Source organism: Exophiala xenobiotica, assembly GCF_000835505.1.
Source record: "Exophiala xenobiotica strain CBS 118157 unplaced genomic scaffold supercont1.3, whole genome shotgun sequence".
In the NCBI taxonomy this organism is placed as follows: Eukaryota; Fungi; Ascomycota; class Eurotiomycetes; order Chaetothyriales; family Herpotrichiellaceae; genus Exophiala; species Exophiala xenobiotica.
The window spans coordinates 3,015,668-3,040,719 of record NW_013562492.1 but is presented as its reverse complement, the minus strand read 5'-3'; the positions used below and the strand labels follow the sequence as shown (position 1 = coordinate 3,040,719).

Here is a 25,052-nt window from a genome sequence, read left to right as displayed (position 1 = left end):
CCGCTACACCACCGATGCAGTTTTGGGGTGATCTAAGGAGTCTCGTCTGGAGTCCCATTTTGGAGTAAATGTGCTGGGAATAATTATAAATTCTTTTAGCCAAGAGTGGGTGAATAGTGGGTGAAATCCTGAGCTTCTGTGCGTTTGTATAGGTGCGAATCGATGTGGAGGTTGCGATGTGTGGTTGGCAGGTTGCACTGCGAGGTGGTGAATGTTTGTGGATCGAATTGGAGCTTGCCGCTTTGACGATGAACAGCCTTGTGAGCCTGCAGCCAATCTATGTACGTGCATGGCACTTGGCGGTTGAATCAGGCTTGGTACGTTAATAGCGGCAGGTTCTAGTTCGACCCACGAGGCTGGAGACCCCACCGACCCTACCCAGGTAAACAACTTGAAGCTACAGACTCGTATGTCAGTGCCTTACTGAGCTTCCTACTTGTACGTACTCCTTATGATGATGCAGAATGATTGACTTGGAAATCTAAGCATGTCCAGGTTCTCGAGACTCTGTCCTAACGATAGTTGGAACGCCCCATGGCTCTCATAGATCCTGGCTGGGATATCTTAAATCCGAGCATTCAAGTAATATTCGCGCGATCAGTTTAGTAGAGAATGCTTTAAAGAACAGGCAATATACGACGCAACTATTTTCAAGACAGGGTACTGATCTCCCAAGGCTTCTTGATTCCTTCGGGCTTTGTCAAGTAACTCTAGTTTCGTGAGTCTCGTGCTGGAATATTTATTGGGGGCTGTTCAGTCAAAAAGGATCAGCCGGCCTTTCGGCCAGGCTTACGATGCCTTCCATGCTTCATCATATGGCGGGCGTGGCACACATGATCAAGGATCAACACAGCAATACTAATCGTCGAGCTGGAGCCGCTCTGGTCAAATTCACTTTCTCGTTCTGGCGGCCACCCCAGCAGTAATATGGATCTTGACAATATCCTGTATGATCTACCCCGGACGTCTAACATTTTATCAGGGTCACTTACCTAATCCTCCCCGAGGATTTCTCTATGGCGTAAGACTGAATCTTCGATGTGAATGAGAGACCGCCCAATAGCATTGACTCAACCTAAGGCATCATCAATGGCATGTATTCTATCTTCTAGAAGGCGCTCCGCTATTGCGACGAATGCTACGAGTGTGCGCCTTGGTCACCCCTGCAGGACACTGATTATTTAGTAATACATTTCCGGGCCACCAGAGCCGGAGAAACTGTAAATGAATCTGGACCATTCCTTATCGTAGAAGGGATTGTCAGATATACTTTCGTATATCTCTGCGCAACCTGTCAAGCAATTTAGCTTGACCATAACCAGTCCCTGTTTCTGAGCTTGGTGACCTGGTGGCGCTGTTATGACTGAACGCACGTTTGCTGCATCATCATGCCCTCTTCAAATCGACGCAGTTTCTCTTCTCAGCCACCTCGTTGTCCGCTCGTCGTTCTTGAAGAAGCCGTTGGTCTTCTCCCACACCTCCTTGTGATAGTGGTTCAGCCAGTCGCGCTCTTCCGTAGCCAGTAGCGTTGGGTCGATCAACTTTCTGCACATCGGCACCATGGTGACATGCTCAAAAGCAATCCATGGTTTATCACCGAATTTGTGGTTTGTTCGCGCTTCCTTCGCCATGATCATATTCTCAATCCGAATACCAAAATTGCCGTCCTCGTAGTACCCCGGTTCATCAGAGATGACATTGCCAATACTCAAGGAGACTTCGGAATATGCCGCACGGGTACCGATGCCGATAGGGCCTTCATGGACATTGAGAAATGAGCCCACGCCATGACCAGTACCATGTCTGTAGTCGAGGCCTTCTCGCCACAGATGTTGTCGAGCAAATGCATCGATTGCAAAACCAGTCGTGCCTTTCGGGAAAACAGCCCTATCGAGCGCAATGACACCTTTCAAAACCAGAGTATAAGCCTTGATCTCCATCTCAGAGGGCTCGCCGAAATGTAGCGTTCGCGTCGTGTCGGTAGTGCCGTCCAGATATTGCGCGCCAGAATCGCAGAGGTAGATAGCTTTAGGGTCGATCACAGAGCAATTGCCGGGTTCGGGTTTGTAATGGATCACTGCAGCATTTGGACCGGTCGACGAGATAGTGTCAAAGGACAATCCCATAAAATGCTCGCCTTTCGACCGAATCTCCTCCAGTTTGTCTGCTCCCTGAACTTCATCTATCCAAGAGCCGTTCAACAATTCATGCTCCAACCAAGCAAAGTATTTGATCAAAGCCGCACCATCTCGGATGTGGCATTGTCGCATCCCCTCGAGCTCGTTGTCGTTCTTGATAGCTTTTGCGTCAGCAATTGGGCTCCGAGCTTCTTCGACCTTGTCGTCACCACCCAGGCCCAGGTTCAACGCCCAGGAAGACTTGTTGGACAGCAATAGCTTGGGCTCATGTGACTTCGTAGTTCCATTTTGCTGCACTTCATTGGCAGCTGTCTCAGCTATGTCCGTGAGGTCGGAGAAAAGAGCGTCGTATGGTTTGATTTCGACTGTGGTACCCAGATACTCTTTGACTTCCGGTCCGAGCTTGCTGGAATCAACATAAAGAGTAGCCGAATTCGGAGTGACGGCGGCATAAGAGAAGAATACAGGGTTATAAGGGATATCACTCCCCCGTAGGTTGAAGAGCCATGCCACTTCATCGAGCATGGACACTACCATTCCGGCGGCCTTTTTTTTCTTCAGGTCCTTGCGCAGATCATCAAGTTTCTCCTTGTATGATTTTCCTGCGTACTTTTCATTCAGAACAATGACCTTCTCGGTTGGCCTCAATGGTCTGTCTTTCCATATCTTGTCGACAAGGTTTTCTGGCACGCCGACCAAAGTAGCATGCGATTTCTTCTTGAGCGTCTCGCTTAGTTTGCGAGCATCTGATGCAGTAATGACAGTGGGGTCGACTCCGACTGTCTTACCGCCTTCGGCCTGCTCGGTGGTCCTAATCTCAGCTCAGTCATGTTCACAGATCTTGCAGTATTGAATATACCATTCCTGCCACGTCGGCACGTCCTCCATACCCTGCTTCAGCAGTAACCAATTGCTGTCAAGCTGTTTCGAGGCCTGATTGAAGTATCTTCCGTCTGTAGCTAGTGCAGCCTTTTCGAGTGTGATCACGGCCGTGCCCGCCGAGCCTGTAAACCCACATATGTATTCTCTTCTTGCGTCGCAGGGTGCTATGTATTCTGACTGATGGCTGTCTTCGGAGGGGACGATGTAGACGTCTAATTTGTGCTGGCGCATAAGATCGCGCAACTGCGCTAATCGCTTGGTGGTGTCTACCGTTTCCATGTCGAGACTCCGCAGGGAACTGGAGAATGAGAAGGAGCGTACGGATTGTGAGGGCGATGGGAGCTGGATTCGGCTCGACGAGCGTCGAAGTAGAGTAGGCAGACGGAAGACTGACCAGCGCATCGAGGTGACACCGAGTTGTGGAAAGAGTGAGGTGTAGGTACTGATCACTCGGTATCAAGGCATGTGCAAGTATTCCTCATTGGCCGAAGTGAACGTGTTTGAATTGACGCTGTGTTCATGCCGCTTTAACCAAGGCTGCGATGTCCTGCAAAGGCGCTCTTTCCCCGAAGCCAGCAAAGCAGTATAAAAGGTCACGGGAAGGTCACTTAGGATTATGTGCAACAAGTCACCATGGCCTGGCAGCTCGATCCATGACTGACCTCTGCTTCTCCATGGACAACCATGTATGTCAGAGGCTTCGGCATGTGGTGAGGTAAAAGCGGCGGACACATTTCTATATTGAATCACTCGAAACTTCTTCTGGCATTTGCCAATATCAAACTTTGCTAGACAGCTGCTTCAGATCAGGTCTACTCCGAGACGTGAGACAACCGCCAGGAGCTGCTCGAAGAAGGAATCTGCCGCGGCCAAGACCGCCTTCTCTCTCTGCTGTGCAGGAGCAACTATATCCGTTCGCACGGCTACCAGCCCGCTGCTTCTTCAGCTATTCACACCAGGAGGCCGGCGCTTGAGATCCTGTAGCTGGACGGCCATGTCTCTATGTCCATTTCTTTATCTCCACAAGTATGGAGCAGCTGATCCGAGAACTCAATGACCCTGGCAATCAGGCTGCTCCTGAGCGCATTAATGAGATCCAGAGGCAGATTCAACGACTACAACGAGACAAGTCTGCATGGCAGGGCGGTCTCGACCTCTTACAACATGACGAAGCCATTATTCGATTCTATGGTGCCTTGACCTTGACCATCAAAATAAACGCCGACTGGTATGGATAGGGAACCTTCTCAGTAACGACTTTGTTCTAACATCGTATCAGGGACAATGATGGGATAGGCAAGGACGAGCAGATGAAACAGTATCTACTCGGAAAGCTAATGAGTCACTACGTACGACTCATAACCCTACCAGACTCGAATTTTGTCCTTCAGAAGTTCTGCTCTACGCTGGTGACCTTCTTCGCCAAGCCAGATTCAGAATGGCAATATCCAATACGACATCTTTTCGCATGTCTTCTTGGTGGGCAACATATGTCTGAGGCTGCTCTGCCGACCATGCAGCAACTATGTGAAGCTGCAACGAACTGCTCAGACTACCAGCTGAAAGGTGTGCTAATGCTCGTTCGGATCATGGCTGAGGACCTCGTTGGTCACACTTCCAGTGCTGTTACGGAGAATAGAATAGCCAGACGATTGGCAGCCAATTGCCTGGACGCATGGCAACTATTCGACTTTTCCCTACACCGAGTGATTGAACGCGAAGATAGGCAAGCAGCAACCTCGCAAATAGCTCCAGACTCTACAGAATTACTTCAAATGGTCCTTCAAGCCATGCCTTTCTGGACAAGCACGATAAAACACGAGTGCCTCCAGTTGGACAGCGATATTATTCGGAGAATTGAAGGGATTGCCAAAGAATGTATCAGATTCGCGGTCGGACTCCTGGACAGCGACTCTTTCCTCGGCCATGTTTTACAGCTGCTCATTCATTTGCAGCAGTCTTCTGCAAAAATCCTCCAAGATGCAGTCCCAAACTTTCCTGCAACTGTTGCGGAATCCAAAAGAGCAAAAGAGATCGTGTACTTACTCGGTCAAGGCGACTTCAGTGCGGAAGGAATCCTGTATGTTGATCTTCTGGAGTCGATCATGAGCCGGGTGGATACTACCACATCAGAATACTTGCGTTCTGGTCGCTACAATGAAGTCGTCCAAACTCTGAGGCGACTGCTCCGATGTGAGGGTGTTGCGGTAATTGAGGATCCCGTTTGCCAGATTGCACTCGAGAAAATCAGCGAGATTGTGGAGGGTTTCGCTGATTGGGAGGAAGGCGACCTCACTGCAACATTCATCCGCGATCTGGCTGCGGAGGCGTGCGATGCATGTCTCTCCAAAATCCAAATTCCGCAAGAGCAAATGTCCATTGCCACTCAAGACTGGGATGCGGATGAGCGAGCCAAGTTCCAAGACTTTCGCTACGACGTCCATGACTTCTTCCAGTCGGCATTCGGGGTACTTGGTAATGCGCTGATCGAAGGTATAGTGAAGACCATCCTTTCCCAAGTTGACAACCCCGACTGGAGCGCTTTTGAGGCGGCCACATTCAGTCTCACGGCTTTTTCTGACACCATGTCTTTCGACCCCGACACCTACGACAGCCTCATTACAACAGTGTTGAGCAGCGCACCGTGGCACTACGTCTTGCAATCTGGAACCGCTGTGCCGGACAAAGCACGCCAGACCGGCATCCGATTCATTGCAGACAACGTCGTATACTTACGACGACATCCCGATAGCATGGTGTTGGTTTTAAATTTCCTCTTTTCTTCGCTTCACTTACAGGCCTCGGCGTCTGCTGCTTCAAAAGCCATTTACAGCCTCTGCGAATCCCATCGGAACACGTTGACAGAAGGACTCCCACAGTTCATGGCCTCTTTGACGACTGTTGGCGATCTTGCCGAGGCTGAAAGTCACCGGCTATATGCTGCAGTTGCCGCTATAATTCAAGCTCTTCCTACCGAAGAAGCCAAGATTCAACCACTCACAGAGCTTCTGGCATCTATACGCAGTGTGTCCGCGGTTCTGAATGAAGAAGTCCAAGACCAAGGCGAGCGTCAAAGACTCTGCATCGACGCTATGCAGACTCTTGCTTCGATAGGGAAAGGTCTTCGCTCACCGCATGACGTGCCCATCGATCTTGAATCTTCAGGCACCCAGCAATCGATATTTTGGCATAACGGTCCTGGAGCTTCTGTGCAGCGTGATGTGCTCAACCTGTACCATGCCATTCTACTAAAAATGCAACCTCAAGCTGACACCACTTTTATTGAAGCATGCTGTGACTTTATCAAGTCTGGATTCACCGAACAGCATCCATCACCATTCAAATTTCCGGATTCAGTGGGACTCGATCTTGTCACCCATTGGCTCACCCTCGAGAACCCAACCATTGACACGACGATGACATGTGCATCGAGCTTCCTGGCTGCCGTCGAATCTAACAACATAGAGAGCTGCCTCAGGGGGATCCTTTATCCGGTGATAACGAATCAGCAGACTACGCTTTCGTCTTACCATCAGGCGCAGCAACGACCGAGCAGCAACTTCGCATCGGCATCCCTCGACTTTCTGGGTCGCTTGATGATGAAATGGGGTACTGCGTGGTTCTTCATGCCAGACGCAGACGAAATGTTACGAGTGGCCTTTGAGCTGTCTTTAGTCCTTATGGCAGAGCCAGATACTCTTCCACGTCGATCTGCAGCTTCCTTCTTCGCCACTGTTGTTGATTGCTCAGCTCCAGGAGGACCTCTTGTCATGGAAACGAGCCAGCGTATCAGCGTCATCTTCCATGCTTTTGGACCCCGAATGCTGTCACTCCTGGTCCGTCTGCTTGGTGGCGACTGCGCCCGCTCAGAAATTGAAAGCCTGTCGGAGACGCTGAAGAAATCCGTTCAGAGGCAACCTATGCTCACCAAAACAGTGTTACGAGAAGCAGTCAAGGAGGAAGCAGGTGTTATGACCGAGAAATCTCTGAAGGCGACATCGGTGGAGCAAAGGAACAGATTCGTTGCTCAAGTGGAAGCCTTGCGAGGGGGTAGAAAGACGAATGACATCGTGAAAGAATTTTGGCTCGCGTGCAGAGGGAGTGGTTTTGGATACATCACCTAATGAGCCAGAGCCCAGGGACTATCCATCTCCTAACAACGACAGCTGCAGCCCTTGCGGAGACCTTTTCGGCCATTGCAATGAGCTCCGAGAGTCGACGTTGATTAAAGCCTTGCCATGCCGCGTTTCTAACCTGGGAAGACGCGGGCTTCGAGCGAATGGTTGCTCAAGATTACCATCCGAGATCCCGCAGTCTGCCCTATGGGGGCATCATCGGGCAAGGATAGGCGCCAAAAACTTGGGGTCACCAGGGCTGATTAACTTACAGTGGTTGGGTGGTAGCGTGGCTGAGAGTGGCCGGTCCAACAGCCGTTTGATGCCGCGAGGCTGTGCTTACCGTCGAGGCGTACAAAAGAGCCATCCTCTAATACAAAGGTCATGTCAGTTAAAGTCGTATTTCCCATCTGTCAGATTCACCCGGTAGACCTTCGAGTCTGAATCCACTTGCAGGGACTTTAGCCTCATTTTCGATCCTTTTAATCCTTTTAACAGTGTCGGAAACTCCTGGATGAGCCAATCTGTCTACCAAAACATTACTTTCAAATGCCTCTTGCTGTTACAGTCAACGACGGCGTCGTCACGAAAGACCGCCTGGCTGAAGGCGAAGCTGCTCAGTACGAAGCTCTCAGACGCAGTGTTCTAGCCAGCGAGGAGAACAAAAAGCGAGAAGAACGAGAGAGGCGAGTCTCGCTAGGTCTTGCACCGGTGGATGACGCAAATCCAAAGAAGCACAACTTGGGCAAGCGGATTCTTGCGTACATGTGCCTTGGAGTAACAAACAACCGATGACTGGGGAACAAACGGCAATGGCATAGTGCAATGTCTTATGAAGCTGTTGCTCTCCTGTTAGCAGTAGAGCGATAGGCGTCGTACTCGGGTTCGTGGCGACGCGACCGTCAACCCGCTGCTGAGGTGGACAATCCGACTGAAGCTGGGGAGGCAGGCAATGATGTCTGTTGAAATCACAACTGCCACCGAGAAAGAGGCTCGTAGATATGGAGTACTATGCCGGACTTTTCAGGGTTGTTCTGGCTCCCAAAAGAAGCCAGATGGATAGCGTTCACTGTTGGAATAGATACTCCGTTACTGGCAACGTGAATGAGATACCAACAAGCCTCTGACCATCCTTTGTGCAGATTCGCGGACCATTCTCCCCTGAAGATGATCAAGTAGATAGGAATCAGTTCTACGGAGTAATCAACTGAAGACAATACATACCACAGGATGGAGTACGTAGTAAGTACCTTAGTTGACGAGGAGTGACGAGGGTGCCTGAAAGGCTACATTAGCCATGCTTAGCTTGGCCGTCAACTCCGCCGAAGCAGCCTTCTCACGTCTTCTCCAACATGTCGCGCATCCAAATCACCTCGAATCTGACACTGGTTCTCCTTGAGGACCAACCTTTTGTTTTTGTTTCGCACTCTGTAGTCGCTGCCGCTGGACAAACGACCTCACCTCTGTCCGTTGAGCCATGCGCATCCGTCGCTCTTCCCCCTCTTCTAGCGGCTGAAGCTCGTCTGAAACGATGAGCCAGAATCCGTATGCGCTGAACGGCTACGGAGGCTCAGCAAACGGCATCAACCCATATGCGCCTACCAATGCATCCAACTCTGTCTCTTCTGGCCGTTATGCAGATCCCTACCTGAATCAGCAGAACAATGCGTCCTCAGCTTCCGTCAACAGTTTTGGCTCACAGGAGCGACGACGCAGATCCAATCCCTATGAACAGCGAGACCGAGACTCGCCCGGCCCTGCGCCCCTGGGTCGAGTAGGGCCAGGAATAGGGAATGCTGGAGGCGGCTACGGACCAGGAGGGGGAGGAGGAGGAGGAGGAGGAGGAGGAGGTTATGGAGGCCTGGCGCGTCCAAGATATGCTGAGGAACCGCTTGCTCCCAAGAATGACTACTCCTACGGCCGGGAAAGGGAGCCTCAAGGGTATGAGCAAAGGCAGCAGAGACCTCCGACACGAGAAAGAGATAGAGCCAACAATGACCCAAGGTTTCGCGAAAATAGAGACATCCGAACTCCTATGCCGCCTCCACCTGCAATGCCTCCCAAACCCTCCCTTCCCAGCTTGAATCAGCAGAGCCAGGCCAATGGCTATAACGACCCGGCCTACCCTCTTCCAGAGAATGCGAATCGGCAATATTCACCACGGAGACCACAGAAGAGTATGGACGAGATCCTGCGACACATTCAATCGAATTGGAAGGATATGGAGGGAGATGAATGCACCCCTGTCAAAATTGCCCTCAAGCTTATGGACCCCAGCTCGTTAGGGCTTAAAGATAAAGAGGAAGATTTTTCAAAAACGCACGTGGATTTGCAGAAGTGTCTAAAGACTGTGGTCAATGAACATTATGCCGACTTCAACAGTGCTGTTGGCACTTATCACAAGATTCAGAATGCGATTCGAGAGAGTCAGAGCCGAGTAAGGCAGCTCAAGGGCGGCTTGATGAATGTCAAGGGCGGCATGCTGAGTACAAGGCCTGAATTGAGAGGTTTAGCTGAGCAGAGCGGCGATCTGGACCACATGCTCGTCATTCTGAGCAATATCGAGTCACTGAAGGACGTGCCGGGCAAACTCGAGGAGAAGATCAGTGAAAAGAAATTTCTCGGGGCTGTCGACCTGTTGATGGACAGTCTCAAAGCTATCACCAAGAGCGAATTGGACGGCATCGGAGCCGTTTCTGATCTTCGAGGCTATTTTATGACCCAGGAAAGCACTCTGCTCGACATCCTCGTCGAGGAATTGCATGACCATCTCTATCTGCGAAGTCCGTATTGCAAGGACAGATGGAAGAGCAAAAAGGCCAATGGCGAGGAGAGAGACTCCAAGGATAACCTGATGGGCAGTGTGGCCGTATGGGATCGGCCATTCAACCACTACCTGAATAGTGCCGACTTCTCAATACCCATGGTTGAAGATGCATCCAAAAACCCGGAGGCAGACACTTTCTACTACACCCATATGATCCTGGAAGCGCTGCACAAGATTGGGCAGCTTGGCGAAGCAATCTCAAGAATCGAACAGAGAATGCCCACGGAACTGTACAAGGTGGTCGAGAAGACTAACCAGGACATTGACGCAAAATACCCTAGTCATCTGAGAGGCCAAGTCAATAAGGACAGCCGGAAAGTCATGTCCCTACAGATCCATGAGGGCAGGGCCCAAGTACTCTCTGACTTCTTGTGGACGTTGTATTCCAAATTCGAGGCCATCGCCGAAAGCCATCGCGTACTTCACGAAATCATCACTGGCATCGCCACGCGGGAGAAACTGTCCAAACCCGACAGGTACACCACTGGCTTCAAAGAGTTATGGAAATTGTACCAGATGGAGATGCGCTCACTTCTACATGACTATCTAGCCACAGATGGCAGCATGACTCTGCGCTCTGGATTGACCACAACGACAAGCACTGATATCTTTGCTCGACCCATTCGTGACAAGAACAAGAAGATGTTCAAGCTCTCCGAAATGGAGCAGAAATCCGAGGCCATGAAGGCCGAAGAAGACGAACTGGACGACATTCTCAAGAGCTCAGTGCCTGGGCTGGTGAGCAAATCGCGCGCCAGAAACGGATTGGATCTCATATCGGAACGGAGTGGGCAGGACAGCTCTGCCGCCGGACACAAACTGCTGATCGAGCCAGGCGTCTTCAATATGACAGTCTTGCTGCCTCCGTCCCTGACGTTCCTGCAACGTCTGAAGGATGTCGTTCCATCAACTGCTCATATCCCCATGAGCACACTGACCTCTTTCCTGGATGATTTCCTCCTCAACGTTTTTCATCCACAGTTGGAAGAAGCAGTCACCGAGCTCTGTATACAATGCATGATGGACCTCGAAGCATTTTCAGAAGATACACACTGGTCCAAGCACTCACCGCACCCAATATTCAAGGGCGCCGTCGCCTTCATGAGCCTTGTTCGTGCATTCTCGGGGATGTTAAGCTCGATACCCCAGGACCAGATGTTCACTCAATTGATCATCAATCAATTGATCACTTATTACGACAAGTGCTACGGCTACTACAAAGCACTAGTCAGCAGAGTCGCGCCATCAACCACGAACCAGAACGTCAACACCCTGGCATTGAAGGCGGCCGCTGCGTTTGCTGAGTCGGGAGAAGTTCGAGACGCTGCTCTTGACCTCCTGAAGTACGATCAGTCAGCCAGCGGCAATCCTTCTCGTTCCGATCTTATCATGAAGGAAGTACAAGCCTTGCTGTCTGCGACCAAACAACACCCGCTGTCCTCATACGACATCATTTCCGACCCGAAATCCGTCCACCAACTTTCCCTCCTTCACAACTCCATGCAATGGCTATCCGCCGCGCTGACACAGATCCGCCACGTCGAAACAAGCAGCCATACTGGGCACGCTCGAACGGGCTCACAAGCTAAGAATGCGAAGCGCTGGACTTTGATAACCGGATTGCGTTCACTCGGTGGTAAATCGCCCTCTCACCCCGGCGCCACAGTCCCCGTTTTCTTACCACTTGCGTCTGAGACCGCCATTCCTTTCGACAACGTAGTCACTTCGTTCCGCATGCTCGCCCAGACCAGTTTGTTGACCTTACATATCGACATCCGCTGCGGTATCCTCCACCAACTGGGGCGCACGCTGCGCGGCCCTGGGGCCGAAGTCGACGCTAGCAACGGGTCGACGATATCGCCCGGTGAGAACCCCAACCGCGACTCGTCTGGCCTGCCGCCGCTCGATTCAGGACTGTACCCCTACGTTTTGCCTTCGCCGCCAACTTCAGCATCACCGCGCATCCTGGAACTAAATACCGACCTCATCTCGTTCGACTCGAACATTGCCACATACCTCGGCACGCGCGAGCGCAATTTCATCCTCCACGGCCTCGCAAAGCTGGTCGATCGATACCTCGTCGTTGCAGCGGATGTGATTGGCGTGATGAACACGAACGGCGCGGAGAGAGTGCGCATCGACGCAATGGTCATGCAGCAGAATCTCAGGGCAATTCTCGCGAGCACTTGTTCTCCAGCGAAGACCTCCTCCATTCGCACCACCGGTCAAAGCACGAACCCGAACGACGCCACTGGTCTAGGCATCTCGACTGTGTCGGCGTCCACGCCTCAACCCGACGATGACGATGACTCGGGCCTGTTGACCTCATCGTCGCGATATTTCAATCTCTTCCTACAAGGACCAGAGTCGATATTGCAACATGTCCGCGACTGCAAGGCGCAGAAGCAGGACGTCGGATATAGCTACGACGAGTTGAGGACGCTGGTGGAGTTGTGTTACAGCGCGAACCTCAGGGGCGAGGACAGGGAGGAGAGTATCAAGGCCCGGAAAGGACAGCAGGAGGTGCTTCTTGCATTGGGCGAGGTCATGTGGGATTCTTGATTCATCATGCCTGGTGTGGTTCTGGACGCAAGACTCGCGAGGGAGAAAGACAGTCTGTATAGTGAGCGATATATGAGCGTTTGTTGGAAGGCAAATTGATCGTAACGATGTTTATGTCTGTGACATTTGTAGGCTGCCACCTTACCGCCGAGGGCGCATATGTCTTTATAAATCGGATATAAGAACAAGAAGAGAGTGCTGAGATCGCGGAAACAGGAGAAACCTAGCCCCCTATATTGGTACCGTTAACGTGACACGGTTGAGCGAGGTGTAGTCCAATGTCGTTGCTGAAGTCGTTGTTTCTCTGGGGTTGGTAGTCATCGGTAGTGTTCCCATGCCAATTGACACGGAAGCTACGGGGTGTCCCATCATGGCAGCGGATTTCCATGGTCTCTCGTGGACGATGTGCATCGACACTTGCATTCTCTGATTGAGACGGCTGTCCAGGCTTGTTGATCAACAAGAAAGATGCTTCCTTTTGCGTGAGCATGAAGTGTCAAATTGCGGCTACTACCATCGACTCGGAGATTTGTGCGTTTTCACCTCAGAGTTACGAGTAGTCAGTACACAGTACTCGTACGCAGTACGTTGGTGGAAACCGAGCAGACAGGAAGATCATTTCCTGCTACGAGTATTATCCATATCAACAAGGCGGAAGTTGGCGGATCGACCCAACAGCATGCCAGAAGCAGGGTCGTCCATGTCTGACTGCATTGTTTTTCCCGACCGGGCGAAATTTCCGGTAAGACGGCCACAATCCTGTTTCAGAGACCAGCCACAAAAAAAGGTGACAGAACCAGCATCCACACTGCTGTCGTTTTGAGCGGATTTTGCTTGGATAAGCAGCCTCAGAGTCTCCGTACAAGTCTACGTACGGTAGTTTCAATGAAACAATGCGAAGGCAGAGAAATACCGCAGCGAGCTCGGATCCTTGAGGACGCAGCAATGGCAGCGGCAAGACAGCAATGCATGGCGGTTGATCTGCCTGGATTGCACCAAGATGTACTCCGTACGAGGTACTGTATGCAGTGCGTGGCAGTGGTGGCAGTGTGTATGCGATAAGTGGGAGAAGCTGCACGCAACGCCTCTGGATCAGCGCTCAAGGCATGCCAGCCATGCCGATGGCCCATCCACAACCGCTGGAGTTGTATCTCCCGTGGGACTCAATTACCGACCGGTTGTAATTTGGCGTGCAAAGCAGAAGGAATTTTGTTAATTGGATGATCCATAGATGGCTTTTTTGCCCAAAGTTGAAACCGGATCTTTCCTCCGCTGCAATTCCATCCACGAGCTCAACGTAGAGGCAGCAACCAGTCCCGGAAAGGCTTGACTCTGCACGGCTACCAATGCCTCCGGAGTGTCATTGGTTACCTGCTGCGATCTTGATAGGAGACCGTACATGAAAAATGGCGCCGTCAAAAAAAATCGAACCCATATCACGGCTGAAGGAAGGGCTCTGGGCAAGAGCCATACATCGCAGGATTTAGTTGTGCACCACTCAGGGCCACTCCTTGCTCGCCCTGGGCAGCAAGAATTGCTGGCCGTACGATGCGTGACAGGAATTGGTGGCATGGGGGTTGCCCCATCAATTTGCACCAGTCTCGTGGATGTGATCTCCGGGAGACGAATTCCTTGTTTCCGCGGGGGAGATGGCCGTATGTAATTTTGGGCGTACTTTGATGGTCAAAAGAAACATGGTAATCAAGAATCTGCACCGGTTTAACGATAGCCGTCGTCAACAACCGAGGTCGTGCATTGTTTTGTGTTCGGAAAAATGCGTTTGATCAAGAAGATCAAGTAAGACCGCCACTTCTTCGGGTCCGCATGGTGTATTCTGCTGGTCAGCGACGAGCCCACTTGAAACCATGTCCTTTAGCGCATACCTTTCTGGATAGCGCACGGGACTCGACCTGTCCAGATCTCCATATTCGCCTCTTTGACCTGGTCGGCGGGAGGCTGTTGATTTTGCCCCGATCGTACGGAAAAAGACGACACCTGGCTAATGTCACCTTGACAGCTTTTCATGCCGGATATCCAGGCGAACAAGGGAACAACCACACGACTCCAGTGCATAAAATCTAGTCCATGCGCCAGACACGAGAGGGCCCCTTGATTGAGGAATGAACCACCATCGGCGACTTTGTGGGGGGTCATCCGAGATCCAGGCCGGCTGCCTTGCCCGTCCGGGGGCGGTCAACACAGAGTGTGTACATCTGCAAGACAATTCTTTTTCTCAGTAACAACCTCGGCCACCAAAAAGACAGTCGTTGGAGTGGTTGTAGTTGGGATCGGAATGCCAAACCGCAAGGAGAGACAGGATGTCCGTATGCCTCCAAGGTCAGAGACTTTCGAGCAGTCGAAATCTCGTGTGCGCATAGGGCGGGCTTGTGATCGTTGTAAAATAAAGAAGTCGAAGGTTGGCTAGAAATCAGTGATGCCGCTCCATGAGTGGTCTGAGACATTAGAAGTCGCTGACCACTTTACAGTGTGATGGCAACACTCCATGTTCTGGCTGTGTGGCAAGCGACAGTATTTGCGAATACAGCGCAAGGAGGCGGAGAGAAGCAAGGGACTGGTGAGTCTCCTGAGTTGCATCTCGATTGATCTTCCCATTTTTCTTGCTCGTAGTTGAGTGTGACTGTGTACACTAACCGTGTCCATCTTCAGGTACTGGACGATGCATGATGTGATGGATGAAGCCTTGCAAAGACTTTATTGGGCATGCCGAGAAGGTCGCGGATTTCCTGGCGTAATCCCAGACGAAAGCAGCGGTCGTGTCTCCACCGACGCCATCCTTCGCGGCCTAGGGCTGGAATCTCCTGCGGTAGAGCGTTCAAAGCCTGTCAAGAGTCAATCGGATTCATTACTGGACGGGGTCGACGCACGTTCCGAACGGTCGTATCAGCCGCCAGACATGCCACCAAAGCTTACACCTCGTCCGTCGATACAATCGACAGGACAAACGCCGCTTTTGTCGATACAAGATGGTGATATGGTGGATGGGACGGATGGGGTGGACGGTGTTGACGGTGTTGACGGAGTCGATGGTGCTGACGAGGAAGACGATGTTGACGGGGTGTCAGATTCGGACGAGGTGCACTCGAGGCCCCAAGAAATGTCGACCCAACATCAAGCCGACGGTATACCTGCAGATCTCGGTCAGCAATTTCGGCAGCCTCCAGATGACCCTGGCGACGTTTCAATGATTCAGGGAGCGAGTATGGGGATGATGAATATGCATTCCCCAATGTACGCTCACATGGGGGGAATGGCTTTCCAGACTCCGGCACATTTAGACGGCCAAAGTGGGCCAGCACCCATGCAGATGGGGCAACAACGGCACGATAGCATGCAAGGTAATGCCTTTGGATCTGCAAATCAAGCAGGATGGACTTCTGGTCGGCCAACGGCTGTGGACGGAGATACCTTGCCATGGCCAGGCAATCTTGCAGCCCTGTATAGAGACACGACGCCCCCAGGCGGGGGCAGTGGCTTCAATCCGCCGAATCGTCGCAGGTGAAACCAACATCAAAGCCCAAATGGGCTCTTGGTTTTGAAGACCTGCCGTCGCTGTGGCCAAAGCGGACTTGCAGTATCGGCTGCTGAGGAGAGCCAGAGCAAACAGCGCATGTGGATAGGGCGACCTCTGTCAGATGGCTGGTGCGGTTGCCGAAATACGAAGACGAGGTATCTTTGAAACGGAGAACACGATTCCGCAAGTTGAAGCAGGAGACTAGAGGAGCATCATGAAGCTCAAAGAGGCTGAAATAGACAAGAGGACGGCCCAGGCGGGTTTGGGTGATGCGTTAGCCCAGTCCTACGGAGAGACTGAGGATTGTCAGCAAGTATGAAAAACAAGTCGGCCAGGTCAATAAACACGAAGCTTTTCCTTGGGAGGCGGCCGTTCGCCAGGGGAGAGGGAAAGAAAAGACTCTATATATACGAGGTAAGAGGTGGGCGGCGGAATTCTAGTTCCAGGCATATTGTTAGAGAAGGGGCTAGCCAGCCAGCCGGAACCCTTTTCCTGCCGTGTGGGTTCAGCCGTGATGGCGAGTTGCTGTTATGCTGTCCGCTAGCATGCGCACATACATGGGCTAGCCATTTGGGATCTAGCGGCATAATATAAACATGGAGGTTATCGTCAGGGTCCTTAAGAGGGTAGACTCATGATGACTCCATGCAAAAGGCGTATGACTGGTCAACTGCCACATAAAAGTCTATGAACACAGGGCTAAGGTCTAGCCTTGTCCTCCGCGTGAGTTGTCTTTTGGGGAGATGGTGTGGATGGTCTAGAACTCTGCGCAGTCCAAGCTCGATGGGCCATGGGGAAGTCACTATTTGGGCAGTGACTTGTATGGTTTTTATTCATCGCCACGAGCAGGTCGTCCGCGTTGGAGTGTCATGAAGACCTGGTTATTGTTGGGAGTGGATGTTGTACAAGCCGAGACAGCCGGAGGTGGCTTGTTCTAGGGATACACGGCGCACAACGCCTCCTTGATCGAACTTTTTGCGTGTCGCCGTACGTCCTCACATGGGGCGGTAAGTACATAGTATTCTGGCTGCTGGCAAGTCGGTTCGAAGCAAATTGTATGAAACCGTGGAAAGGTCCTGGCAAACAGGCAGATTGCCGCCCATGTGCTGCACGTGATCTCATTTGGCCCATCTTATCTTATCACCGACTCTTTCCCGTCCCAAAAGTTCACATCACTCTCCCAAGTTCAAAGGCTGTCTCACAACTAGTCGGGCTTTGGCAGGCCAGGTTCCTCATCGATCCCTAAATAACCATTCGACATGTCGTCCAACGTCGGTCTTTCCACACCTCGAGGGTCAGGCACCTCTGGCTATGTTCAGCGAAATCTGTCTCTTCTGAAACCCAGGGACACTGGGGTTGGTGTACCCTACAGCCTCGACTCGTCTGCGCGTGGGCCCAAGGCTCGCAAACCAGATCAAGAAATCCTAAATCACGACCGTTTACGAGAGATTGAAGTCAAAGTCCTAGAATTGCGAGAACAGCTAGAAGATGACGAGGTGGACGAAGACAAGATTGACGAAGAATGTGACAAACTGCGCGAACAATTGACCGCAGACATGGAGCGCAACAAGGACCGAAACCGATCGGGTGGGAAAAGAACAGATGGCAAAGGCCTAAAGAGCTATCAAGTCCATGAGCTGGCAGAAGCAAAGGAGCGGGAAAGTGAAAGACTGCGGAGAGCCTTGGGCCTCAAGCCTGGCGAGACCCCAGAAGATGGCGAGCATCCCATGGCCAGGCAGGAGAAGAGGCGGCGAGAAAGAGAGGACCAACAGGTGAAAGAGAAACTCGAAGAGAATAGCTAGGATATGTCTTGGTTCTCTTGCTATTTGGCGCAAATGCTGCTGATGCGCAGTGCTGAGGAGTGCCTATCTAAGGTCGACGATTTTCATGCCAGCCTTCTTAGATTGCGCCGGTAACGATGCCTCTGCACACCTTGTTAAAGAGGCAATGCGGTGAGACTGCTGATAACAGCACCTCTTCGTCTCCGCTGTCGCACCCAAGTGCTTTGCTGGAGTTTATTGTGCAACGCTATGAACAGGCGGCGAAGACCGTTGCACCTGGCATTCCACAGCCAGAGCGCATCCCGGACGAAAGATGACCAGTTTCGACGTGCAGCGGAGTTTGCGTTATCTCTGGGACCAGCCTGGTTTGTTGATCGGCCTCGAGGCGAGCAGGATTTTGAAGATCGGCAGAGTCTTTATCGCTTAATGCAGCTGTCCTGAATCATGCCTGCGATTGGCAGCGGCTGCCGTTGGAGGATTGAGCGGAATTTGGGCAGTGGCCTGCCAATTGCACCAAGTTCCTTGACGCTGTCAAGGACGACGATGCCGTCTCTTACGCCGCGAAAGAGCTGATATAGTACTACCAGTTGTTAGTCTATCATCCTCAATGACAAGAGCTACGTGCTTACCGTAAGACACGATTCGTCCTCGCTCCCATTCTCGTCGTTTGGCAGATAGACGTACAACACTAGACCACCCTCGTTGATGAAACATGCAATAACCCGTGCACTAACTCTGCCCACTGATAGAACTCTCGACCAGTCTTTAGCATCGATTCTGACTTTCGACCATCCTGCTTCGTTTTCACCATTTGGCCCACCCAGCTCTTTCATCTTTGTGCTCGGATGGTCTCTGACACCCTGTGAGCCATCGGGAAAATGGTGAGGGTCCAGCTCAGGATTGACGAGGCCGGTCCAACGGCTAGTAATATTCAACGCATCCGTCCTAACCGAGATCTTCAGCGAACCATGCATGTTGGCGCTGAGTTCTAACCGGGGACTCGTGCTAGAGGAAGTCTTTGTAGTAGCCACTGCGAGTCTGGTGAATCGATCAGATATCGTCTTGACCTGGGCTAAGGGAGGTAGAAAGATGTTGACATCCGGTTCCTGGGTTCGTGGCTGGTGAATTCTCTCCACCACCTCCATTGTCAGTACTTTCACTGGTATATCCTGAGTTATGATGGTTTCCCGCTCTCTCGACCCTCCAGCATTGGCTTGAGACAATGAAGCCTCAGCCAGGTCGTCCGGGAAATCAAATTGGTCAGCTTCGCCATTCTGTCGGGTAGTTGTTGGAACTGCCACTACATTACTCCCACCGCTGAATGTAGTTGTTACAATCGTCAATGATAGCATAGGCACATTGTCTTTCTTGGTCAGTCGTATCTGTGTCGACGTCGCGTTGTATGCCGACCGTAGGGCCCTCGAAAGTGCCTGGATGGGGACTTCAAGATTGATGGTGTTCTTGGGTGACGCGGACTGGAGAATGTACGTCTCGAATACTGTCTCAGGCTTCAAGACTGACCATACCTGACTCCCCTTGTCTGGCACGATGGTGAACTGCACATCGTCATCGTTCAGCCGACACCAGGCAATCTGCCCTAGCGAGGCCAAAGAAGCACAGAACTCTGTGACTGGTCAGGGTCGAGGCTGGAAGGGAGAATGGCAGGTCAAGCCGTACTTGCAAATAAGTTCACATTCTTGATTTGACTCTTGAAACGCATTGCATCCTCCTCGGCGGGAGTAGATTTGCTTTCCACTTGATATTATTGACGGAACTTGCGGGGCTTCAAAGCCTGCGATTCTGGTTTCACACGAAAGAACGCGAGCGTGTTCCGCCTCGAAAGCTAAAGCAAGAGTCGCGTCATTTGGCGACGCGCCGGGCTCGCTAGCCTTTGGTTTCGGGGGCTGACCATAACAATACTACCTAGGTACGGAGAGGATCTCGCCTATCTGGTTCGCAACCCTGGCTTAGCAGAAAGCCGATCACGTACATTTTTCTTCGAGAATCCTGGTCCCAGACAGGAGAAGCCTGATCTTGCATTGCAGCCTGCATGCAGCTCGTACCTTGACTCCACCAGTTCTTGATATTTCAAAATCCTCGGCGTTGTTCCATTCCCGTCATTCATGATTTCGATCAGTAAGCGGTTGCTGTGACCCTCTTTTGTTCAGCTCTTTGCCATCAGTATCCTTACGCCATACTGTATCGCCTCTGCAAGCCAACCTAGGCAGTGCGAACGGCGGTCCCTGCCCACTTCAGCATGCTGTACATCCAGCTGTTAGCTGGTTGGCATTCGGAGAGACAAACAGTGTGCATGCTGGCATGATAATCCTTCCGACAGCCAAGAGCAATGGCACTGACAACTCCTACCCGACCGCACTTTCCTCGCTTCGACCAGCCCTTTGACTCACGATCTCCCTCAAGGTCCCCTCGCAGGAAAGCTCAATTCGCAGTCCGCGAGCTCGATCCACTTCTGGGAAACTTGTCTCCCGACTCGACTCTCAGAGCACTTCAGGCCACAGACACAATTCCCGGTGGTGCCTCACAAGATGCCCTGGCCTCCAGCATTGGTGATGCAACTCCTGCGGAGCGAGAGATTGGTATAAGGGCCGCTTTTGCAGCGCAAAAAGTTCGGGCATGGAAGGATGAATTGTCCAAATGGAGTTGGCCAGGGAAAAGAGAAAGGTCATTTGGGCTGGGGTTCATAACTCCTCAAGGTGCCAAAGGGATGGGCTCGGATTATCGCGGCTTCCTCACGGTGACCTTGGCCGAGCAATACGAGACGAGATTGGAGGAAATTAGAGACGACCTCGAGAGCCTTGGGATCGAGGATATCAAAGACCATGTGCTTGAGGCTCATGTACCAGCGAGAGCATCACCGCAGAGCCCGCAGGCTGGGGGCATCCGTACGAGCTATGGGAGGATGCGTGACTTCACCGCCTTGGTGACGGCCACGGTCATTCAGGCTCTCCCCGACCTCGCCAAACTCAATATCTTGCTCGATACATGGGACATCCGCTTAAGAGTGCTAAGACAACTACCACGATTCCTCCAGGTCATGGACTCTACTCAGGCCGATATCCAGGCTGCTTTCACCGAGGCCAAAGGTGTCGAGCTCGCAGACAACCTGACTGAAAATGCATTCGAAAGCAAGAAGGTGACATTGGGTAGCCAGGTGGCTGACCTCGCTCGACGGGTTGATCGGCTTCTCGATATGCTCGAGGGGCAAGAGGACTCGCTCCCACAAGCGTGGATCGACCGAATAGAGAAGATCGAGCTCGACTATGCAACGTGGGTTGTGGATGCTCAGCATGTGGCCTTGAGAAACGACCTGGCGGTAACAGCCAGCAGAAGCGTCGAGCACGAAACCCTGGACAGCAACCCAGCTACTCCTGGTCAGGGCAAGGAGGTTGCAGCGCCTGAAAGTGAGCCACACGACGGCTCTGCGAAAACGCGGTCCCTGCCTCAAGAACATGCCCAGCAGTTTAACGCTGAATCATCGTCGCCAGGGAAAGGCGAAAAGCTCGCCAAACGCAAACCATCACTAAAGCTGAACTTGCCGGAACGGAAGGGGCACAGAAGGGAGATCTCTAAGGTCTCCGTGGCAGAATCCACAATATCAACATTTTCGGACATTTCGAATGCTGAGATTATGGATGCTAGGACGGCTAGCGTACTCCCGAGCCCTAAAGTCAGCCTCGTAGACAATCCCTTTCGAGCAAGTCGTGATGAGCTTACCTGGTTTGGCAATCCTTCTGCAGCCCAGCAGCAAATGACTTTGAAGCCACCAATGCTTCAAAGAGCTTCGACAGCCTGTGTAGAAGTCGTCCCCAAGGATCAGCTCAAACGCGTCATGCTGACCCGAAGTGCTAGCTGGGACATGCTTTCTCGAATGCCTGAATCACCTGAAAGCACTCCTTCGAAGGCTTTGAGGCAGTTGACGGGGTCTGACTCGCCAGTTAAGAGAACCCCGATGGCTGAATTGGAGGCCTCGGAAGTCCTCCTAGGTGCACCAACAGCTTCTACAGAACACAATCCTCTTGCAACACCATCTCTGGAGGTCGAGCCACTAAGAGTCAAGACCAGAGAAGACGATTTAAATCCATCGGCAATGCCAGCCTTACCACGCAGGTCGAGCAAGAGGAATTCGGCAAACGCCTTGGGCACATTTTCTCCATTAACGCCAGTATCAAGTGCCAGTCCAGTCACTCCAATTGATAGCTCGAAAGTTCCGCCTCAACCTTCCTCCGCCACATCCGTCAAAGATGGTCATCCAAATTCAAGCAGAAAGGCCGAATCTTTGGAGGATAAGATCCAAGACATACTCACGAATCTGCCAACGAAGATCAGGTTAGCAAAAGATTCGGACTCTTCTCGCTCGCCGCAACCCTCCTCGACCGCCTCGACACGGTCTTCAACGCCTACTCCTGCACTGACCCTTTCACCAGTCACGGCTGAGGCGTCTACGCCAAAAAGTGAAGATTCTGGTGTCCGAGTCTATCATCTGACTCGGACAGGCCAAGCTCGTGATGCGCCTCCAGTCAAGCTGTTCGTCCGAACGGTTGGGGACAGTCAGCGTGTCATGGTCCGCGTGGGCGGCGGATGGGCAGATCTAGGAGAATATCTGAGAGAATACAGCCTACACCATGGTAGCCGAGCAACAGGCGATGGTCGCCTGGAGGTAGCCAGCTTTCCTACAAAGAATTCGAAAGACTTGACTGCGTTGCACGGCGCTACCGGGCCAACCGCAGGTCAAACCCGACGGAAATCGAGATCGCCAACCGCCAATCAAGTGAGCTTCGAGATAAATTCCTCGCCTGACCTGGTGAACTCCAAACTCCGGCCATCAACGAGGGTCCTATCCCCTGAACCAGAAAGGAAGACTTTGAAGAACAAAGAGCCCTGGACCCCTCCACCAGTACCACCCATCCCAGCATCATATACCACAAAATCACCTACCATTACGACCTCTGCCAAACCGGATGTCGGTGCTGTCACTGGTGTCGTGGACCTAGAGGGACGAGCAACACCAACTCTTAATGGCACAGGAACTCCTCCAAATCCTAGGATTACCACCATTTCTGCCCCTGGTGTCACGACAACTACGACAGTTACTCCTCCAACAGCCACTACAAACTATACTCCTCTCGGCGGAGCGGGGCCAAAGACATACCCACGTCGGGCCGTAACATACGGGACAACATCAACACCCAACAACGACGCTTGGGTCGAGAACATGGTTGGGAAAGCTAGAGCTGTCAGTGGCGGAAACCCGACAGTGCTCCAAGGACCAACCACCACTACAACAACGACCACGGTCACCTCAAGCACGCCGACGAGCCGCCGCGCGTCTTCGTATATGAGCTTAAGTCCAAATTCGAGTCCGACGACAGTGTCTCCCAGTCCGAGTAACGCGTCCGCTGCCAGTGATGTGAAAGATCGACGGCTAAGTCTTACGGGCCGGTCCAAGAGCCGAATGAGCCTGAGTGATATGAGTGGGATTCGGCGAGTGTTTCTGCGGAAGAAGAGTGAGAACATACGGTAGAGTCAAGGTTGGCTTGTTACTGGACTGTATGGAATTGAAGTCCACAACTGTGCGTTGGATAACAGTACATACGTCACCGGCGTTGAGGGCACTCGCCCATCTGTCGAATTAAGGAACATGCTGCGAAGAAGTTCACTATCGTTCAATATAATCTGCATGTTATGCCTCGCGTCTTTGATAGTGATAAGCATCCCATTTGCAAGCAAGTGACTTGCCCCGAAAAAAACCAAATCGGCGCCCCCCAATGTTCTTCGACAGAATCCAATAGGTCGCTTACGGCTCCAGTCCTAGACGCCAGGCTCCCGAAGCCAGCAAGCTCAAGGACTATCTAGTAAACGCCTAGACCTTTGAACAGCAAAAAGCAAAAAGCAAAAACAATCAACAGCCAGGATTCAAATCTTGTTCTCACGAACCAAGCTACTAACTGGCCGGCATGTGCTTAAGTACGACTGAGCCAACGGGAAGTCCTGCTCTCCACAATCCTATGGTCGATTGCGACAGAAATATTCTCTTTTAATATGATACCCTTGACCAGATGTCAGAATCCGCATGCAGCGCTCATATCAATATCCCGTCTTCCTATCTCGCACCTTCAACAACATGTACTGGCACAAGCATTTCCACCAACAAAACATCCAGCTGGATAGACTAAGGCACCGGGGTAAACGCTATAAGCGCTAGACGTGTACGTGGGCGGAGCGGAACTTGATCTTCTCGTTCCTTCTTTGATCTTTTTCGCCTTTTCCTTTTCCAACTCCTTCTCCAGTCGCTCTTGACACCTCTTACTCGGCACCACGTTCACTTTATGTCGCGGCTTCCACGATCTGTGACATTCACAAGGCTTCCGGCGCTCAAGCAGGACCATGTATCGCGTGTAATCGGTCGATACTTGAGGCAAGAAAAAGGCCGAGCTCTGCTTGTCGATTCTCATTGCCCCCTTGACGGTCCATGGCTTCTTGAACCACGGCCTGTGTTTGCGCAAGTATGTCTGGATGTGGTGCATGAGTTCATAGGAGAGACGATGTGGGGGTTGGAGCTCCTCTTCGGGCAGGTTGCTGAAGGTCTTGGTCCCGTCGTACGGGTAGATGTGGTTGAAGACTTTGTAGTGCAGGCGAGAGTCGCAACAGTGCTCGTGAGGCCTCATGATGAGGAGGTGCTGCTCAACAAGGATTTCACTGCAGGGTTCGCGCTCGACATAGCCGTCGAGGTATGGGAACAGGTCGCGAGGAGTGAAGCCCATGAGCAGGCGGAGAGAGGGGAGTGGCATTTTTGATGGCCGTGACCGGGAGAACAAGGGTGTCGTGGAAGAAGGTAAGGATGAGACAGAGAGAGAGGAAGACGAGGCTTTCTTAAGGAGGAGGAAAAGCCTGAGGACCTGTGGGCTTGTGACTGATGCCTGACCCAGCGCCATGGTACGTTCGTCCGCTGCAAAGTATGCAATAATGCCTTGGAGGATGGCATTGAATGAACGGAGAAGCGTCCCACAAGCCCTCCAATATTATACTCGTGTCAGTACTTACTTACAAGCTAACACTCAGCTCTTAGCACGACCCCTGAAGCGCAGAAGAATTCGTGGGGACAGCAAAAGGAAGCCATGGCCACGAGCTGATAGTGAACAGCAGAGCCACTGTCCTTTGATGCGCCAGATAGGGTATCCACAGGCAAAGCTTGTG

General features: G+C 51.9%; 9 protein-coding genes across 10 annotated transcripts; 5 read left to right on the top strand and 4 right to left on the bottom strand.

The window, feature by feature from the left end:
• Positions 1-1,073: 1,073 nt before the first annotated feature.
• Positions 1,074-3,470, bottom strand: PV05_05353 (uncharacterized protein). The gene is made up of 2 exons (XM_013461847.1): positions 2,998-3,470; positions 1,074-2,949 (listed from the first exon to the last, which is right to left on the bottom strand). Exons 1-2 carry the CDS (start codon positions 3,420-3,422, stop codon positions 1,398-1,400), a joined length of 1,977 nt encoding a protein of 658 aa, XP_013317301.1. The 5' UTR covers positions 3,423-3,470; the 3' UTR covers positions 1,074-1,397.
• A 514-nt stretch (positions 3,471-3,984) lies between these two features.
• Positions 3,985-8,248, top strand: PV05_05352 (uncharacterized protein). Its single transcript, XM_013461846.1, has 2 exons — positions 3,985-4,248; positions 4,300-8,248. The coding sequence occupies exons 1-2, from the start codon at positions 4,049-4,051 to the stop codon at positions 7,142-7,144; spliced, it is 3,045 nt and encodes a 1,014-aa protein (XP_013317300.1). The 5' UTR covers positions 3,985-4,048; the 3' UTR covers positions 7,145-8,248.
• A 231-nt stretch (positions 8,249-8,479) lies between these two features.
• On the top strand, positions 8,480-12,769 carry PV05_05351 (uncharacterized protein). Its single transcript, XM_013461845.1, has one exon. The coding sequence runs from the start codon at positions 8,667-8,669 to the stop codon at positions 12,522-12,524; it is 3,858 nt and encodes a 1,285-aa protein (XP_013317299.1). The 5' UTR covers positions 8,480-8,666; the 3' UTR covers positions 12,525-12,769.
• Positions 12,770-13,649: 880 nt separating this feature from the next.
• PV05_05350 (uncharacterized protein) lies at positions 13,650-15,109 on the bottom strand. The gene has a single exon (XM_013461844.1). It carries the CDS (start codon positions 14,094-14,096, stop codon positions 13,737-13,739), a length of 360 nt encoding a protein of 119 aa, XP_013317298.1. The 5' UTR covers positions 14,097-15,109; the 3' UTR covers positions 13,650-13,736.
• On the top strand, positions 15,015-16,094 carry PV05_05349 (uncharacterized protein; the record flags this gene model as incomplete). The annotated part of the gene is made up of 2 exons (XM_013461843.1): positions 15,015-15,099; positions 15,224-16,094. 2 exons carry the CDS (start codon positions 15,015-15,017, stop codon positions 16,042-16,044), a joined length of 906 nt encoding a protein of 301 aa, XP_013317297.1. The 3' UTR covers positions 16,045-16,094.
• A 1,038-nt stretch (positions 16,095-17,132) lies between these two features.
• PV05_05348 (uncharacterized protein) lies at positions 17,133-18,466 on the top strand. Its single transcript, XM_013461842.1, has one exon. The coding sequence runs from the start codon at positions 17,316-17,318 to the stop codon at positions 17,856-17,858; it is 543 nt and encodes a 180-aa protein (XP_013317296.1). The 5' UTR covers positions 17,133-17,315; the 3' UTR covers positions 17,859-18,466.
• PV05_05347 lies at positions 17,854-19,627 on the bottom strand. 2 transcript variants are annotated; one of them, XM_013461840.1, is made up of 3 exons: positions 19,515-19,627; positions 18,467-19,461; positions 17,854-18,417 (listed from the first exon to the last, which is right to left on the bottom strand). In XM_013461840.1, exons 1-3 carry the CDS (start codon positions 19,555-19,557, stop codon positions 18,391-18,393), a joined length of 1,065 nt encoding a protein of 354 aa, XP_013317294.1. In that variant the 5' UTR covers positions 19,558-19,627; the 3' UTR covers positions 17,854-18,390. The 2 variants fall into 2 exon arrangements, with proteins under 2 accessions (XP_013317294.1, XP_013317295.1); XM_013461841.1 differs by having other exon boundaries at positions 18,467-19,627.
• A 222-nt stretch (positions 19,628-19,849) lies between these two features.
• PV05_05346 (uncharacterized protein) lies at positions 19,850-23,596 on the top strand. Its single transcript, XM_013461839.1, has one exon. The coding sequence runs from the start codon at positions 20,185-20,187 to the stop codon at positions 23,377-23,379; it is 3,195 nt and encodes a 1,064-aa protein (XP_013317293.1). The 5' UTR covers positions 19,850-20,184; the 3' UTR covers positions 23,380-23,596.
• A 250-nt stretch (positions 23,597-23,846) lies between these two features.
• Positions 23,847-24,646, bottom strand: PV05_05345 (uncharacterized protein; the record flags this gene model as incomplete). The annotated part of the gene is made up of 1 exon (XM_013461838.1): positions 23,847-24,646. The coding sequence occupies one exon, from the start codon at positions 24,644-24,646 to the stop codon at positions 23,972-23,974; it is 675 nt and encodes a 224-aa protein (XP_013317292.1). The 3' UTR covers positions 23,847-23,971.
• Between the last annotated feature and the right edge of the window lie 406 nt (positions 24,647-25,052).